Source organism: Coturnix japonica, chromosome 6 (genome assembly GCF_001577835.2).
Source record: "Coturnix japonica isolate 7356 chromosome 6, Coturnix japonica 2.1, whole genome shotgun sequence".
Lineage (NCBI taxonomy): Eukaryota > Metazoa > Chordata > Aves > Galliformes > Phasianidae > Coturnix > Coturnix japonica.
The window spans coordinates 5,573,698-5,592,300 of record NC_029521.1 but is presented as its reverse complement, the minus strand read 5'-3'; the positions used below and the strand labels follow the sequence as shown (position 1 = coordinate 5,592,300).

At 42.7% G+C, this 18,603-nt stretch overlaps 1 protein-coding gene across 4 annotated transcripts in view; it reads left to right on the top strand.

The window, feature by feature from the left end:
- The window catches only part of PRKG1 (protein kinase cGMP-dependent 1), a 316,142-nt gene that overhangs the window by 99,312 nt on the left and 198,227 nt on the right, over positions 1-18,603 (top strand). For 3 of the 4 annotated variants that reach the window (XM_015866196.2, XM_015866197.2, XM_015866199.2), the window contains exon 3: positions 12,029-12,142. In XM_015866196.2, coding sequence (XP_015721682.1) covers positions 12,029-12,142 — 114 coding nt within the window. Of the gene's footprint in view, positions 1-12,028; positions 12,143-18,603 lie in introns of those variants that run through there. The other variant, XM_015866200.1, reaches the window with a different exon arrangement.

The following is an 18,603-nucleotide window of genomic DNA, read 5'->3' as shown; positions in this document are numbered from 1 at the left end:
CGTGAAGGAATTGGGGGAGATAGGAAAATGCCAAAGCATGGCATGGTGATCATCTCATCAGGCTGAGCTGGCCTCAGGCAGTTACAGCACTCACACATTCCTTCAGGAAGATGAAAGGTTTTTCCTTTCATTAATGCCCGGAGCTGGGGTTTGGATCTGAGAAGCAGCAGTGTGGACTTTGGCTGTTGGTCTCTCAGCTGTAAGCTGTGTGAATAGGTGTTCCCATCCAGCAAGCACAGTCTGTTCTCTGTTCTTCTCAGCTGAGGGGAGAAACAAAAAGGTGAACTGAAAGGATATGAATGGAGGAAGAAAATGGCGAGTATGGCTTTCCTTCACTGGATGCTCCATCACTTCATTCTTCTGTTCTCTCCATTGGAGCACCAAGTGATGGAGCATCCAGTGAAGGAATTTTGCTAAGCAGAGTTCGAGCACGATCATTTATGGGCTGTCTCCTGTTTTGCAAGTGTGAGGGGTCTGAACATTAAATGTTTCTCTGTCTGAGCTGCTTCTGGGATTTGGCCAAGACTCAAGTTTGCTGTTGTGTTCAGTCTCTTGCTGCTCTCAGTCAGACACCTGTGTAAAGAATCTCGGAGCATTTAATACGTAGTTTTAAACAGTGCAGTCATTCCACGTGAATTACAAATGACGCTCCTGTCATCTGGAGCGATTAAGTGGGGAGTTGGGATGTGTCAAATATCACTTCTGCACAGTTATTAATAGGAATACTGAGGTTTGATTATTGGAGCTTTGTTCTCTAGCTATATCTTATAAGAAACTTGGTCCAAATACCATGTTTCATGAAGAAACTGGCCATGGTGCAGGGTGCCTGCTCTGCACTCTATGTTAGTCTTCAGAAAATTGTCCTAATGGGAAGACAACAGTGATGAGAGAGGTTCTGTCATGTCAACTTTCATGTCAAATAACATACGCTTGATTGGCAAGCAGAAGCAGTGTGCACTAGGAAAAAACATCTCTAGCTTTAATGTTTATTGGCTATTGATGGTGACTGAGATGTTTGCTTTTCCCTGCTCGATTCGTTCTCCACTACCTTCAATGGTTTCTAGGATAACCAAGGAAACAAGGAGCTGTGCTTAGAGTGGAATGATGAGTTGCTCCAGAAGAGTGACCTTAGTTTTTGCTGTTTTAGGTTCTTGATGTGCTTATGATGATAGTTATAATGTGCATTTGGGGTGAGCCAAAGGGTTTGCTCACGTTATTGAGTAGTAGGAGAATATACAGCTGTGTTGAGCCAGCCAGTGGTTCCCTCATATGCTTTTAAGCAAGAACATTTGAAATGCCTGTGGGGTGGAAAGCAGTGTGCCTGTTACTCCGGTTAAAACACACTTTTCTGCTTGCATTTGAATCTCCTGAGCTTGCGTCTGCATAGGACTGAGTTTTACTGTGTCAGCTGCCTCTAAGTATTTATTCATGATCTTGAGTTAAATGATGACAGCAAACTGTTAGAAGACCATTTATTAAAGTTGTAAAGCCCAGTGCAGAAACCAAGAGCAGATCTTACTCAAGGGTTTCCTTGCTTTCAACACAGTTTACCTGGCAGGTACACTGTACATTAAAATTGAGCATGGAGTTTAAAAGAAATTCAGATGCACTGAATAGCTGTTCTGGAGAGGATAGACAGGGAAGCTGTAAATAGGATGCAGATGTGGCTCCTATGGTCATTTGCTAATGTGTCGGGGCCTCTGTCCTGCTCCTAAAAATCATTTTGAATAAACTGCTCCTAAGTGGTTATTAAATGTAAAGAAATTATTGACCCTTACTTGCTGGATCATGAATCAGGAGCGCAGCAGTCTTGATTGTGTAACTCATGCTTGTCCATGGATTTATGTGTTCAGCACCATTACAAGGTAGAAAAATTACTAATCTGCTCCTAAGTGTAAATGTAAATGCTAAAGTGACATGTAAATGCTTTTACACCAAAAGATACTTCATCATCAAACCTTTGGGGCAGCTTGCATTGCATTGCCTTTTCCTCTTGTAGCTTTTGGCCACTCTTAAATTGAATTTGACATAAATGCTTTGCTATTAAAGGGTATTAGCAGTTGCACAGAATAAATGCCATTGATGGTGGAAACCACAGAGCCTTCCTGCTGAAGTCCTTTTGACTGTGCAGTAAGGGCAGGCTTCTCCTCTTCCCCCTCTGTGGGATACAGTGCATGAAACCTAAGCACTCAGCAATGCCTCTGTTACGTTATTGATTTCCACACTGCTGATAAATGCAATTGTCTGAATAAGAAGGCAAATAAGAACAATAAAGTGCATGCAGACTTAAAATAAATGCTTGAAGGGTTAGGGCTAGTGTGCTTTTAACCTAGAAAGGAAGGCCTGGGATTTGTCTGTGGAATAAGCAGATGCTTTTTGAACAAGAAAAGGTACCTGCAGCATGAAGCAGTTGCAGTTGTTCAAAGTTACGTATATCAACAGCAGTGCAGGTTAGCATTAGGATTTGTATTGGGCTATACTTGGATCCCAGTGCCCACATTCCCGGACCTGCTGTGCTTTGCTACCCATCCCTGCTCTTCTCCAGTTTCACCTCTCCAATGCTCTAGGCATGTTGAACACTTAAAATGCAAAATGGAGAACAGAGCCAATTAAATTCAGAGCCTCAGATCTCCCCAGGGGAGGAAAGGGATCCAACAGCTCATGGTGAAATTGCTTCCATCCCTTCTGCCTCCCAGATTTTGCTCCTGCAGAGTGAGGGCAGGAAGATGCATTTCTTTGTGACCAGAAAGTAAACAAATAAGGAAGATGGAATGGAGTATTCATACAATTTCTCCCCTCTACACTGCAGGGATCCACATTCCCTGTGTGTGAGTGAAGTTTGCATTCTGTTAATCAGGACAGCACTCTGGGCATGGCACTGCTGTACCTTGGCCGTGCAGGTGGGCCAGGAGCTGATGGATTAGTTGGTGGCAGTGCTTATTCAGCAGTCCACATGTTGCTTTCACAGCTGCATGGTTGCACAGGTGAGCCACCAGAATGCACCCTGCCTTGGTGTATGACAGCAGGAATAGATTAGTGCGCTCTCTGGATGTAGCAGCTCCTGCAGGCTTGCTAATGAACTACTCTGAAGTCATTTTTTCCTGCCTTCTTCTCTTTTCCTTTCCTTTCTTCCTACAGTGGCAAATAAAACCAGTTCGTAAAACACATAAAGCGCATCTCCACTGTCCAACAAAGCAGTGGATGCTAAAAAGCTGCTCTTTAAGTGTATCCATCTAAGCTATTAGATGGCTATTAACATGCCAGAGTGCTTGGACTGATGTTTCTTGAGGGTGTGCTTGAGGTTTGTATACCTTATTCTGGGATGGGCCTTTAGCTCACTCCCAGGTCGGCTGGGTTGTGCACAGCCTGGAAGCCTTGAAGGTGAGATGAAATAGCTTTAAAGGTGTCAGTTCCTCTGAACTGCTCGTGCCTCAGATTTCCTGATCCTGTTGATGTTGGCAGAGGGGAAAGCAGGCAGGAACACTTGAGGAGTAACTGAGAGTGCTTTTTTCAGCCAGCTCTCTCCTTATTAATGGCTCAGCGTGACATCACTTACTCGCTTTCAGACCTTGTAGTTGAGCTGGCAGTACAATGAGCCACCTCCCTGTGCTTCGGTTGGCAGTGGTTCAATCCTTATTTGCAGCTGATAGGTGTGATTTAGGGGCTGTTTAGGCTTGTGATCCTGCACTGGTGCTGAGCCATTGCTGTTGTTTTCCCATGGAAAACATCAGAAATCTGTCTCTTACACTGCAGTGGCCACAGCCACTGATCTGCTCATTCTGAGTAAAGTGATACAGGTAGAAGTACACTTATTTCACATTTGCTGTATAAAATTGACATCTTCATATCAGAATGCCATTATCCTTTTCTAGTCAGCTGCTATGCCTTGAAAGCATCCTAAACTTTTGACGTTGGTGGCTTTTTTTCCCCATCCTATGCTACACCAGAGGACGCTTCATCCATGGAAGGAAATGTAAGCGTGCTCTGCTGAGGCACAGTCTCATGGTCATCACAAATGACAATGTCATTCGCTATTGCTCTGCTTTTTATGCTTGGAGGATGCTAAACCGAGCAATACTTTCAAGCATTACACACCACACTTCTGGAACATAGAAGCTCCCCTGGCTTTATGAGGCAGTGACACCTGCATTGGGTACAAATCCTTTGCTGATTCGTATTGCAGAAGGTGAGTAGGAAGTCTTGCTACTATTCACTAGAACACTATCTCAGCTATAGTTTCTCTGAGGCAGCTCTACATGATGTTATTATGGGATTTTTTTGTTCTCTCTCTCTCTCTTTTTTTTTTTTTTTTTTTTTTACTATTATTTAGTGCCACCTGATTTGCAAAGCTTTATGCTGAAAGGTGGATCAGTGACTTAAGGACTTCTCTTTCCAAAGGGGAAATCACATTAGAGGAGGATCTATTCAATCAAAGGATCATTGAGAGGAGAGATCTTACCCATCCAGAGCACAATAAATATAATAGTGATTTTAGGGAGCACAGCTGAGGATCGTCCTGTAGATGAGTCTGGAGTATGCTTCTTTGTAAGCTGCTTTATCTCATATCAATGTCAAATACAACACACTGCAGAAACTTGCAGCCATCCTCTGCAATTGTGACTCTGTTCAAGGCAGTTTTCCATCCACTGGCGTTCAATATAACACGATATAGTTCTTATTAAAAGCCTGGAGAAGCATCAGAGCAATTATGTGTTGTAGGAGGAAGGCAACCACTTGGAGAAAAGGCTTTATTCAAACTGCTCAGAAAGGGGGAAATTGATAGATCCTCTTGGGAAATAAGTGGGAGTTAGTCCCTGAACATACAGTGACGTTGCAGTGAGTAAGGGTAAATAACATCCTGTGGAGCACGGTCTGCATGGTGGGACCCTCTCTGGATTTTTTCTTCTTCTTATCTCCCTGTGCAGAGCCAAAATACAAAGAAAATGAGGCCTGTACATTAGCCCAGGATCTGTTTGGTTTTAATGTTTGTCCCTTATGCTTATCAAGTATGGACCTTGTCATTTGGATGGGAATGCTTGAACTGGCTGCTAAGGAAAACTTATTTCATTGCCCCATGTAAGGTAAAGCTGGCCATGAGCTGAAAAATTGTCTATGGGCAGCTCATCAGACCTGTCTGCTGTGCTTTCTGAGATTGCATGCCCAGAGACAGCAGCATTAGGTATTTTTTTCCCTCCCACTGCCAAGAGGCTGGTGACAGAAGGCAGAAGCAAAATGGGATTTGCCAGTCTATATTACCTGGTGAGTTAATGTCGGTGCGGTGGTTCTGGCCTCTCTCTGATGTCTACAGGCAGTAATAAATCACATTTGATCGAGCCAAGACAACATGCTGATTTGCAAACATGAAGTAACATCTAATAAAAGTCCACATTTCAGATTCTTACAGAATAGCCTTTGGATTAACCTGGAGTAGTGCAGGTCGCAGCTGTGAACCCCAGCTCGCCACTTGAAGTTCAGCGTGCACTTGATGTATGCAAAACTAATTAAAACTCAATTTGCTTCTCTTTCCAGAAGAGACTTTTCAAATACGTTTGACTCAGAAATCATGTCTATCTATACCGCAAGGTGTTTCTCATCTGGTAATTTTCCCATTTGTCAACTTTGATTTTAAACAAGAGCTTGCAGCACAAAGCAATCTTTTTGCCTCACAGTGATCACCCAGCAAGCCTCATGAGAATCATTCTCACCTCAGCATTTCAAGCATTGTACGAAGCATCTCTAAGTATTTTCACAGCCCTTTTGGCTGTCTGTCCGTGGAGGAGAGGAACCATAATCATAGCATTTGTTCCTTAGCCCAATCTACAACTTCTTGGATATCCATCCCCGTAAGTGCTTCTCACCCATATCCTAAGCTTTCTCTTCCAAAAAGCAGTATAGTTTTATATATGCACACTTCTTTTCAGAAGAGAAGAGACTTCTTCCCAGTAGAGCATTGGGTAGCTCTAGGAATTGTGCTGTGCATGGTATACAGGAAGGGGAAATTTGGGGCAGTGCTGAGCAATTCAAGAGCAACAAATGGAGGTTGTTAGGTACACGATCTGCACTAGTTTATTTTGAAATCTAGATCATCCTTATGTGTGGGAATCCCTGAGGAGTCAGCAGTTTGGTTGCTCTTGACACTTCTTTGTACTCTTTGTTCTCATCTTGATTGTTTTGGATGGTTTTTGTCACGCTTGACATTTTTCATAGGATTTATGCTGAGCTAGTGATGCTGTTTTCCCTGCTCTCCCACGCAGAAAATGTTGCAAACCTGTCCTTCCTTCACATATGATGCTTTTCAGGTGTGGTTGATGTGCTTCAGTTTGTTCTGGAGGTGCTTTGGAACCCAGCAGTGCTTCTTGTGGTGGTAAAGTGTTTTGGTTTCATGGAAAATTACCTGTTTTCTGAAAAAATGGTTGACTTTTTGCCATAGAGAAGTTGCTGAGCTTTTGGCACAGGATGAGAGCTGTATGTGTTTGGCATTATGTGTTCCAAGCCATATTCATTGTGTACTTACATGTGGGTGGACAGTGTATATGACCATAGAGTCATAGAATGTCTTTGGTTGAAGGGGATCTTAAATTTCATCTAGCTCCAACCCTACTGCCATGGGATGCGCAGGGTTGATAGCCACCAGACCAGGCTGCAGAGAGCCACATCCAGCCTGGTCTTGGGCACCTCCACAAACGGCACCCAGAGCTCTCTGTGCAATTGGTACCAGCATCTCATCACCCTCTGATTAAAAGATTTCCTCCTAACCTAAATCCTCTCCTCTTTTACTTTAAAGCCATTCCCCCTTGTCCTATCACTATCAGGCCGTGTAAAATGTTAGTCCCACAATAATGAAGGGTAAGAAATAATCGGTGTGTAAATGGTTATCACTTTTTGCCTGTTCTTATTTTTTGTGAATTTCAAATCTCTGTGTGAGGTGCCTGCTAGTAATTTTGGTGTATCCGTTCTCTTATCATTATCCTTTTGCTGTTCAAAGGATCTTAGCTGTTGGTTTTGCTCTGTTGTGTTTTAATAAGAGATTGCAATGATGGCACGTCCCACCATCACTTATCACAGTGCTTACTAAATGGAGCTTTCATTTTAATTAAAAGAAGAAATTAAAATTGACTGGTCAGTTCCAGCATTTTATAGGTTTATAGCTGGAATGTTCTTTTGGGGTTTTTTGGGGGGGATGACTTTTTGAAATGCTTCCAAACTATTTTGAAAAGCCAGGAAATGAAAGCCAGAGCACTGAAGAGTGTTGTAGCTAGGAAATAAACTCAGCCTAATCCCACAGCTGCCTGAGCCAGGTGAACAAAACACTTAGAGCGTTCAGCAGCAAACTTTGCAGTGTTCTATGTCAAAATCCTGAAGCATCCTTGTATCCAAAAGGATCTCTGGGTGCACCATGGTTTGTGCTCACAGCAGGCCTGGAGTTCCAAAATGAGGCGAGCTGTGCTTGTGGGCATTGTGGTTGGCAGTACCAGATCAGGAGCCAAGGTATGAGTTCGGCGTGACAGCAGCACCTGCACAAAGCAGCCTGCTTTGGGGAACGCAGTCTGCGTTCAGGTTGTTTGTTTGTTTGTTGCTGAGGTTGGGTTTGTTTGTTCTAGAGATTGGAACATATATTTTTTTTTTTTTATTGAGATAAGACTGAGTTGACTTAGAAAAGCAAACAAGCCCGGTGTTCCCTGAAAAGCGTTCAGTATTTTACCTAGCGATAAGCTCATCTGTTCTCTTTCGTTGACTTTATTTCACATTCAGCTTCCAAAAGCAGTGGGGCAGCTCTGTGTAGGAGTACAGAGCCCACGGCTGGCAAACCAGGGCTGGGGCTGCACAGGGCGCTGTGCATTTGATTTATTTTACCTTCACATTTTCATTGTCTCCTCAGTCCTCGTTATCCCTCTCTCTTTCAGAGAGAGCAAACAAATTCATTATGCAACACTTGCCTGTGAAAGCTGTGAAACTGCACATACACACCTTTAGTCTAAAACTGTCAGAAGTAATTCAGAGACAAAAGATACTGAGAACGGAAGGGATTCGTAAGGTGACCTATCTGCTTCCTGCATGTTTATATCCCAATAGTGAGGATTTGGGCATTTAAGTTTGGTGAGAGAGGATGCATGTCTCACACATACACATTTGTAACTATTCTGACTGGTATTTGAGGATGTGCATCTCCATGTGGGCTGGATCCTCCAGGTTCTGCCATGGACCTGTTGTGTCACCCCTATAATTCAAATTACAAGCATCCAGTGTGCAGCTCTGCTTTGCTGGGGCTACTTTGACCTTCTGGTGCTTGGCTTTGCTGTTGTGCCCTCCTCTTATTTTGGGTTTGCAGCTTCCCCCAGCTCCTCTCATCCGTCTTCTGGAGTAGGTCTGAATTTAAAACCAAGGGGGTATTGCTGCTATTTGCTGCTCCTGAGATGTCACATGTTAACTCTGCCCCCAGTCTATTTCTTTACATCAAACATTAAAAACCAGTTGTGTATCATTTAGTATGTAGCATTTGCAGAACTCAGAGGTGTTGAGCTTTAAACTGCTGTTGCAGATGCCAGCTTGCAATGAAATAATTCTGGAAAAAGTCATCCAAAGTTGTTTAATGTTTTCCAAGGAAGCGTCTAAAGAATAACTCCATTTTTCTCCCTATTCCAAACATTCTCTTGACAACTCGCAGTGCTGCCATGTTTGGGAACATGACTTCAGATTTGGCAAAATGCGTTTTTTGTTGTTTTTTCTCTCCACCTATTGCGGTTCTTCTGCAAAACTTACCCAAATTTGGCTTAAAGAAGAAAGATATCAGTGCTTGCAGGGGCCGGGGTGCTGGTGGGGGACTGGCTGGTGACAGGTAGTGGCTTTAGCCCCTTCTCTCCCATGTGGTGGGGGCTCTAGCCCCTTGTCTTCCATTTGGGCGTGATTTTAGCCCCTTGTCTTTCATTGCTTCTCTTTCCCCCACCTGTGAATGTATCATTTTCTTCGCAAGTACTGTTGAAGTAAATTAAATTCTAAATCGATTCTTGCCTGTTGGGCACTTCGGAGTGGGAAACGTTGCTATATAACACAATAACTCCTGCCTCATCACAGGCTTGGCACTTGAAATATATTCATTGGTGTTCAGGAAAATCTGCAGATCTACAGTGATAGTTCCTAAAGAAAACTAACTAGCAATAATTGCTTCTCTGCCTTCAGAGCAGAGCTTGAACAGCATCCAATAAATAAGGCTGAGGTCCAGCATGGATGCAACAATGCAGTGAGGAACCACTCATGAATTCTGCACAGCATCGAGTGGGAATTCCCTCTACAATCCTTCTTCTTTTTTAGCACTTAGTGCCCAAATCTGTATCATGCTGCCTATGTGCCTCTTGCTGAGCTCACACTGAGTCTTGCTTTTTTATTGTCCTAGTTTCTGCAATATGCTGTGTTTCTGTTTGTAATTCTTGCTTGTAACTGCAGAGAAAACAAATCAGAGTCCTACCAGGAGTTTTGACCAATCTTTTTAGGGTTTTTTAGGGTCCAGGATCTAAACTGAGACAAATCACCTGAAAAGTGATAAAACTGCCAAGTCCCATCCATGCATTGCTAAGATACGCAATTGAAAGTGAAGGAAAACATTGGTCTTTCCAAATAACTCCTTTATTGCCCAAGAGGAGAAAGAAAGAAGCAGCGATAGAGATGGGGAGAACAGCACAAGAAGTTTGCCCATTATATGAATTACATACTGGCTGACAAATTCTTCAAGTCATCTTAATCTTTTTTTCTCCGCACCCGGAAAGAGAAAATGACCATTTAATTATTAGGATTATAAACAACCTTACTAACTGAAAGAGTCACATGAGTGCAGTTTGGCTTGTAGTTCAGTTTGTTGGAGCATGGATGCGGTTGAGATGGAGGTGCTATTGCATGTTTTATTGGATGGACTCAATTTGATGAAGAACCATGTGTCTTCATCAAAGCAAAGCAGCCTGGGAGCTCTGCTTTATCATTGCACAGGGGAGTGTGTGTCATGTGAAGACATGAGACTTTTATTTTACTTTATGTTCTGTCTACATTAAAAATACCTGTGTGTCCTCCTTTGATATTGAATGCTTTCTTACGGCTCATAGAAAAACATATGGTTTGAATGCAGGCTGATTCTCTGCAAAGGCAGCTGTGCTGTAAATGAAATATCAATACTGAATTCAGTAGCACTCAGTGCTTCAGCAGAAGCATGGTATTTGTCAATGGTTTCTTCTTGCCATGAGTATCACCTGTATTATATTCTGTATTTGCCTTCCAGAGATGTCAGAGGAAGGTGCACATTTAATCTCCATTAAATGATCAGTATTGCTTTGCATTTCTTTTGGCTTCTGCGAGCAATTTATTCCCTGCATGGAAGGTGCCCTGCATAGGCTGCCAGCTAGGAAGAGCAAAGGGATGAAATCCCTTCTCTTTAGGGCTGTCAGGCCCTGTGTTTTCAAGGGAGGTGACTTTGGCTCATGCTCTGTCAAGTTTATTGTCAGGTGCTTCCTGTTCCAGATTGCTTTATTGCACAGCAGGAGAACGGGACACTTGCTCTGGTGCAATCAATTGTAATTAGGCAGCACATTTGTCCTGTAGCGTACTGAAGGAGAGGCAGCCACGTTCACTTGCAGGCATGTCAAAGGTCCAACGCTTTTTCCATTCAGTTGCTTAAAACATGAGGGATAAAGCTAGTCTGAATCCAAATGTTAAATGAGCATGTAAATCTTTGTAAAGCAAAGTTTTGGTGTTTATTGTTGAATGCCTCCAAAGTCAAGCAGTTTTCATGTAGAAGATCCTTACAGAATTCATCAAAAGAAAGTCTTGTTGGTTTCTTTTGCTGACTGACAACCAAACCAAACCCTGTACCACCTCTGGGGCATGGGAAATGCAAACTGTAAGCTTTCTCTTTTTGAGTTATCCATGAGACTGAAACAACATGGAATTTGAGCATCTCTTGTTTTCTCAGGGCTCTCCTGAGGCCTCTGGTTTTTTGCTCAGCTCTGTAGCTATGCCTTGAAACTCAAAGTAAGGTGGGATAACCATATGCAAGCCAAATAACTTCAGCCTTTTTGATCCGTTCTTCTGTAATTAGAACTAGTTTGCTTTAGCTTTAAGTTTTGTAGGGCATAGTCTTTCATATTCTTGATTGTATCCAAATATTTTGGTGAGAAGTCTCCATACCTATAAAGTTAGAATTTCAGTTTAATCACCATTATGCTTCTGGTGTACCAGGAGAAATGGTTGATGCTGTAAAGGACCATAAAGACTAAATTAAAATGTGGTGTGCGGTATTTGTGCCTTCATCTTGATTCTCAATGTCTTCTGTGATACCTGGGCATGATGTGGGAAGCAGACCGTGTGCTGATGGAGGCTGGGATGACACTTCTGTGTCTTACTGCATGTATTTTTGAAGCATTACAGGCCATTCTTGGTGTTCAACATATAAATGCATAGGTTCTGGATCAGACAAACCATAAACTGGTCCTGAGCTGCTTTCTTTCCATTCACCTGCTGCTTTTAAATCCCCCTTGCACATCTCCTCTTGGCAGGGTTGGCAAGCAGACGGAACAGAGTTGCTGTCCTAGGGTGAAATGCTCACAAACAAAAGGTTCTGTAGGATGTGAATTAAATAACAGCCATGGGTCAAAGTAATTTTCCTTTTGGTAATAGCTGTGTTATTCACGGATGAGTGTGCTCGGGGATTAGTTGCTTGGTGAAAATGAGCAAAATTGCTCCATGGTTTTCATCTGTGGTGTTACAGACCTCAACCTTTTTCTTTTTTAATTAAAAAAGAAACGAAGAAAATTTCACCTGAAGTGTAATACATGAAGCAGAGTTGACAGTGAGCTTAATATACTACTGTTTCCTGACAGATGCTCCACTAAGAAAGCTCAAGCATTGAAAGCTTATATGTATACATACAAGGCTTTTTCAGCTTTTCCTGAGGTTACATGCTCCTCTCCATAGTGTTTGCTTTGTCTGAAGGAAATTTCCCATTTTAAATAGCTTTTTTGTTGTTGTTTTGTTTCCCTTCACACAGATGGGAAGGTTGAAGTGACGAAAGAAGGTGTGAAGCTGTGTACCATGGGACCGGGCAAGGTGTTTGGGGAGCTGGCCATCCTCTACAACTGCACTCGAACAGCAACTGTCAAAAGTAAGATCATTTCTGAACTTCACTGTTGAATGGCTTAGGATAGGATTTCCTCAGGAAGCAGCCTTCTCCTTGTCTTCCCTTTGGAGTTGCAGCCTCTGTTAGAAGCTGAGCTTGCCTAATTAATTGAACTCTCAGTGGCACGGATTATATTGTTGAATTTAGGAACTATGAGCTGGAGGAAGATAGAAACAAAATGCTTCACTGGGTTCTTTCACTGAGGTTAGCTCTCACAGGGCACCTCCTGCATTAATACAGTGGTTAATGGTACAATATGTCTGTAGTTTTCTGTGTGACACTGATGCCTGCAGTAAGAATCCAGGCAAGGTATGGGATAGGAGCTTCCATACTGCTTGGTCATGGATCTTGTATAACTACCCAAGAAGCATGGCTGAGACTTTTTAGTCCTGCTCCTACATTCCTATTTTCTACCTTATACACTCTTATTTCAAGCCCTGTGAATGAACACCAACTGGCCAGATGGGGAAGGGTTTCCCAGTGCCTTTCTCCATAAGTATTCAAAGGAAACTCTAGAAGTAAGGCCAGTTACTTTTGGAATGAGGCATCATGTTCCACCTAAGCTGACTAAGCCAGCAGAACTGGAAGAAAACTGGATGGCACTGATCCTCTGCATTAAGTCTTTGGCTCTTCTCCTTTAATCTGGTTTGTTTGCACAAAAGCCTGGGTTGCACAATAGATGGAGGGAAATTACATTACTATGTACGCTGTACATATGTTTTCATTTAAATACAGATTGTACTTAGTTGAGAGTTCTTGATCTTGAGGATAAGACGAAATCTTAAGTGGGGAGGTTTTATAAGGGATGGAGTATAGTTCTGTGATTTAAAGGTGCTGTAGGGGAAGAGTTAGGACACAGATGGGTTAGATCATAAGACAAAAAGAGTGGTATGAAAATAGTGAGGTATGGGTCCCTGTTCGGAAGAGACTCTTTCAAAAATATCTAATTATTGCCTCAAAAAGAGGGAAAAGAAAGAGGAGAAATGGACAGAAGTGTCAAAACAAGAACGGATAACTGGATGTTTTGGGAAGAACATGCTGTTCTCCCTAATCCTAAAGAGGCAGACTGACGTACTCTTGCCTGCTTAAACCTTGCCTTTTTACAAGTACTGTTTATTGCAGATAAATCCTTGGCTGACCCATGGTCACATCATTGGCAGCACAGTTTATGTTTTGTAGCAATCCATAATCTCAAATGATGGAACAAATGCTCATAGCACAGGTCGTACTAATCCTCGGGGCACACACCTGACCCTGAAGCCCTCCAGAATGCTTTGTGCAGCATGTTGGAATGCTCCCTGTGCCATGCTGCCCCAAATCCATGTGGGAAGCACTCTGCCATGGGTGTGGCTGGGAAGCAGCTGCTGATCCATCCTGGCTTCCTGCCTTGTGGGTCCATTCTCCTTGTAGCCCTATCACCTCTGTTTGCATACAGTGTAAGGTCTGGAGGTTGGTGATGGAGATCCTACAGTGACAGGAGGCTGGGGAGAGCTAAGTGCTCTGTCAGTGCAAACTCTGCCTCACCTTGTGCAGTCACTCTGGGTTTTGTGCATTTGCAAAAAGTTTTGCAACTGATATGTTACGTGGAGATTTTACTACCAGTTTATAGGTCATAGAATGGTTTGGGTTGGAAGAGATCTTAAAGGTCATCTAGTTCCAACCTCCTGCTGGGGGCAGGGTTGCCAACCACTGTTGGTTCTACTAGAGTCAGTAATCTAGCATCCTCAGAACCCTTCCTTCAAGAAGGAGGTGGTTGCATCTCTTGTTCTACTCTGTTCCTCTCCAACTGGCATCATAAAATCATGAGAATTCTGCACCTCCTTGGGTTTGCAGTCTCCTTTTTAATGCTAGGAAGTAACTTTTAGTTGGTTTCTCTCTACTGCAAAGTAAGTTGCAGTTGTGGTTGTTATTGACTTTATGTCCTTTAAGGTATAGTGGTGAGCAAGGTCACAGCTCATTTTTTTGGGGAGCTGTTTCAGCTGGGCCTAATTGAGCAGAGCCAGGTCTCTGAGGCATGTGGATCAATTTAGGACATTATTGACTTAAATGGCTGCCGATGCTGCTAATAACCAACTTCAGACATCTGTTTGTTCTTTTGGCTAAGTGATAAATAAATGTCATAAATCTTTAGAAGGGCAAACACCTGCAAATATTGCATTAGGTCTGATGATAACTTTGATCATTACGAGGTTTATTTCGGGAGAAATGAACAATTGATGATTGTAATGAGAGCAGACACCCAGTCAGCAGCAATGCTGGTGATGGGGAGGTGCATCAGGGGCATCGTTTTGCTTTCTGTCAGGCCTTCCCAATTTTCAGGAGATGGATTTCCATTACCTGCAGTGTCAGAAGTGTTTTCTCATGTGCCTGCCACTACTTCATTACAGGAACGCTGCATGTTTCTTGTAAAAAATGAAGTTGCACAAGGAAGGATGCATGGCATTGCCTTCAGTCTGTAACATTGTGCTTTCAGACTGTATGCTCTCTCCGCTTCTAACCCGTGTGTGTGTGCTGGTGGATAACCAAGTTTTCAGTGTCTTTACCCAGCAGCCTGCCACAGCTTCTCAGCTGCTGCGCACTCCACAGAGCTTGTAACTTCAAGGCATCAGTCGCTACGGGAGGTCCTTTGCCTTTTAACAGTGCTTGAGAAGACTTTCAGGTTTAATTATTCTGAACTGGCTCCTTCTGGTTCCTTATAACCCTTCTTGTGAGGCAACGCAGGTCTCTTGAAATCTTGCCGTAGGAGAATTAATGTGGTGTTTTTGTAGTGCTATTACAGTCTTAGGTGAAAGAAGGATGGGGTCTGAGGGGACCCATGCTGCTGAGTACCAAGGGCTTCCACTCATCTGAAGCTTTTGCTTTACATTTCCAGATACTATAAGGAGAATTTATTTCTCTGCTGGAGAGTGCTCGGTCCGAAGCACTGTCAGAGCTTTCTGAAATGCAATTGCTCACAAATCACTTCCCTATGTAAGGGAATCTAAATCCCAATCACCAGCACATTGCATTACCTACATACCAACTTGAGGCTACAAGTAACATAAAGCAAAATCATGGACTCTCCCCCCTGGTGTCAACTGGTGGTTTTATTCAGTGCATTAAAATAGGGAAAAGGTAGTCCTACACGTGATTATGGATAATTTAGGTAAAAGCGATGCGTCGAGTACTCTGGCAGAGAAGCATTCTCTAAATATGCCTTTTTACATACATATCTCAAATTGCTATTGGCACCTCTTTGAGGAAGCAGGTTGTGTCTTAAAATGTAAGTTGTTAAGACACAACTTTGTCTTAAAACCCGTGTTTTCAGCAGTGGTACAGGATGTGGGATGGGATGGGGACAGATTTGTGGCCATGTATCTTGTCTCTCCCCCAGCCACCCTGCTGAGTAGCAAACCCTTTAGGTGGAAGACTGTTTTCCCCCTCCAAATGATGCACATAGTGGATAATTATTTCAGGGTTTTTGGACAGGAAGGTTTGATCCTCATCGCTTGGGGATCACTGCCTGCTCTGCTGTGCTACAGAGCACTGAGTGGCCCTGCAGGTTTCTCCTTGTTAGTTGTTTTAGGTTTGAGTCTGTTTCCTCATTTTCTGTAAGTCCTTTTTCTTTACCTGCTTTTAGGCTGTAGACAAGCTGTCAGAAAACAACTAGGATTCACTCTCAGGAATGGGACTTACAGACTCATTGCAGTTGCATTTGCAAAATGGAGCATGAAGAAATATGGTATAGCTGATGAGCTAAGGTTTGCACAGTGAGTCAGACAGGGAAGATTCTTGAAGAGCACCATGAGTTTCTCCATGCAGTCATTGGATGAGTAGTTAAAGAAGACTAAAGTGAAATAATTACTTCACAAAAGCGTCTATTCCATCCTCCTGTTATTCATGTCTCCAAAAATGTTACTGATGCATGAAATCAGGCTAGAGCAGCTCTGATAAATGAGGGAGCTGAACTTCACTGTAAGTAAGCCTTTGCTTTGAGCAGAGTTTGATAAACAAGGACATGCGATAATGGTATTTGCAGCTTATGTTAATTTATGGGCTCAGCTACACACGGCCTTTTCTCAAACTGAGGCACAAGAGATTGCAAAGGGTCTGGTTTGGATGCACCACTACATAAAAGTTTCTTACTCCAGACACTCACTGCAGAAGAATGAACCGCTTGGTACTAAGACAGACACAGAAAAGAACAATTTGTGATTCAGAACCAATGCAAACCTTTTCTTTTATCTAAAACCACTTTAGGAGATGCTTGGTAACAAGAAATTTTGCCATGCTACTTTTCCTTATGTCTGTGAAGACGTACTCTTAAAAGCTATGTTTAGTAGATAACTGTTAAAGACTGAATAATACCTTTCTGTACTGAAGACGTTATTCCCTGCATTGGAAATCCATCACTTTTGGCAAGCTCCCACTGAAGTGATCTTAAAAGATCTTCCAGTCATGGGGGTAAGCCTAAATTAGTCTGTAAATGTCACTACAACTACTGTTGTTTTCAACCAAGCTGTAGCACCATCACATGAATTGTTGTCATTTATAGCATCAAGGGAATCATTATAAATAGAGAATTCAGTATTAGTGTAGAAGAGTGCCAAACCATCCAGACTTTCTGAAAAAAAGAAAACAAACAAACAAAAAAACCTTAAAAAAAAACAAAATCACAAATAAATATAATATTACCATTGTACATTGGAAGTGCGTTGGAAGGATGTTTTCACTCTTAAAGTATTGAAAGACTTGAGTTCAAGTCTTGATGCATCTGCTCTGTTTTGGTACCTTCTAAATTACGAGCTCTTTCTCCCTGACTTAGCCTTATATCTGCACCTGAAGGACTTATGGTAAAGTCTTTAGCTTCAGTAGGATTTCTGACTTGAAATAATAACATGAGAAGGATCTCCAGTTGCTTACATCGTGTCCATGAGCTGTGAGTTTGAGATGAGCTTGAAGCCTGCTTTCGCTTTCCTTGCCCTACTTATGCTCTGTGCCTTGGATCCTGACCCAAGGTGTTTTGACCCTGTGCTAAGACCTTTCCCCTTCTCAGGGCAGTGCAGGACTAGCATACAGCACAAGATTTATTCTCTCCATGGCTAAAGGTCATCTATAGATCTCTACAGGCCTTTAAAGAGCACATAAAACATTCCCAAAGTGCTTTTGTTGTCAGGTCAGCACTGACTGTAGTTTCATGTGGTTTTACATTGACTCCTGTTCAGTTGAAATGAAGTCTTGGCAATGCAAAAACCATGTGCAAATGCTGAAACTGCAAATATTCTTCTCTGAGATGTCCCCAAATACAATGCTAATTATTTTTGCCTGTTTTTTGAGCTTCTTTTTAGCTGTGTCAGAGCACACTCAGGCAGGCACCTCAGAGCAGCGTTGTATGGGGAGGAATGCATCTTCCTGTCATACCTATGGGCACCTGCAAGGAGTGGAAATCTGGGAGCTGAGAACGGGGAGAGGCAGGAGGTGGGCAGGCAGTCCATGGGGGTATGGAGAGCAGCTTCTGTGGGAAAGCAGGAGGGTTTGTGGGGTTTGTTGTGGCTGGTGAGCCTGCCCTAAGTTTCTGGTGGGAAGGAGGTGAAAGCGTGTTGCTCTCTCATCTTCGCTGAGTAAGAGTTGTTGATGGAGCAGATGGGAACGCCATGTGCTGCATTGCGTAGTGGTTGTACTTATATTTAATGCATTAAAAAAGAAACAGAGGTGAGAGGAAACATGTCTACATACTACGGTGTTGGCTCTGCTTGTAGGTTTTTGTTGCTGGTCACTGTTGTATTTTTCAGGTCTGCATATTGTCTTGTCAAATTTGCTGTCTCTTATCATCTGCATGCACCCATCGACAAAGCACCCGAATTCTCTGTTATCCCTCCCATCCAACCATAAATCCATTTACTAGTGGCACCTGGACTAAGTTGAGGAAAAAAACCTTCCCACGTGCTATGATACCTTAGGAGTGTTTTTTAGTGTCCAGTATTAACTCTAGGTTGTCATGCTGCAAAGAAGGCTGTAATTTACTTGCTCTTATCTGCTCCAGGGGTTTTCTGGCAAGGATGGATTAAATATTATTTCAGTGCCAGTGCTTAAGACTGCTTGGATACCCAATAAATTATCATAATGGCAGATAAACTTTTTAATTAAGAAAGCAACCAAGCAAATTCTCAGTATTGAAGGTCCGAAAACTCATTACATTATGTGGATTGCATCTTCTCTCTGAATTTAATCAGAGTGGGAGAATTTCATTTTCTTTAGCCTCCCATAAGAAACACTGGGACAACAGCCCCTGATCCACGTATTTCCTCCTTCTGAGTGCTTTGCGAAGCCTCGCCCTTCTGAGTTCACAAGCTATGAGTGTTTGAAAGGTGCTTGGTGAAGGTTTGAGGCCCAGGAGGTGGAACTGAGATGCAAATAGTGTGTTATTTCCATTGTCAGAAAGGAGGAAGGCTGTCTGCTCCTCCATG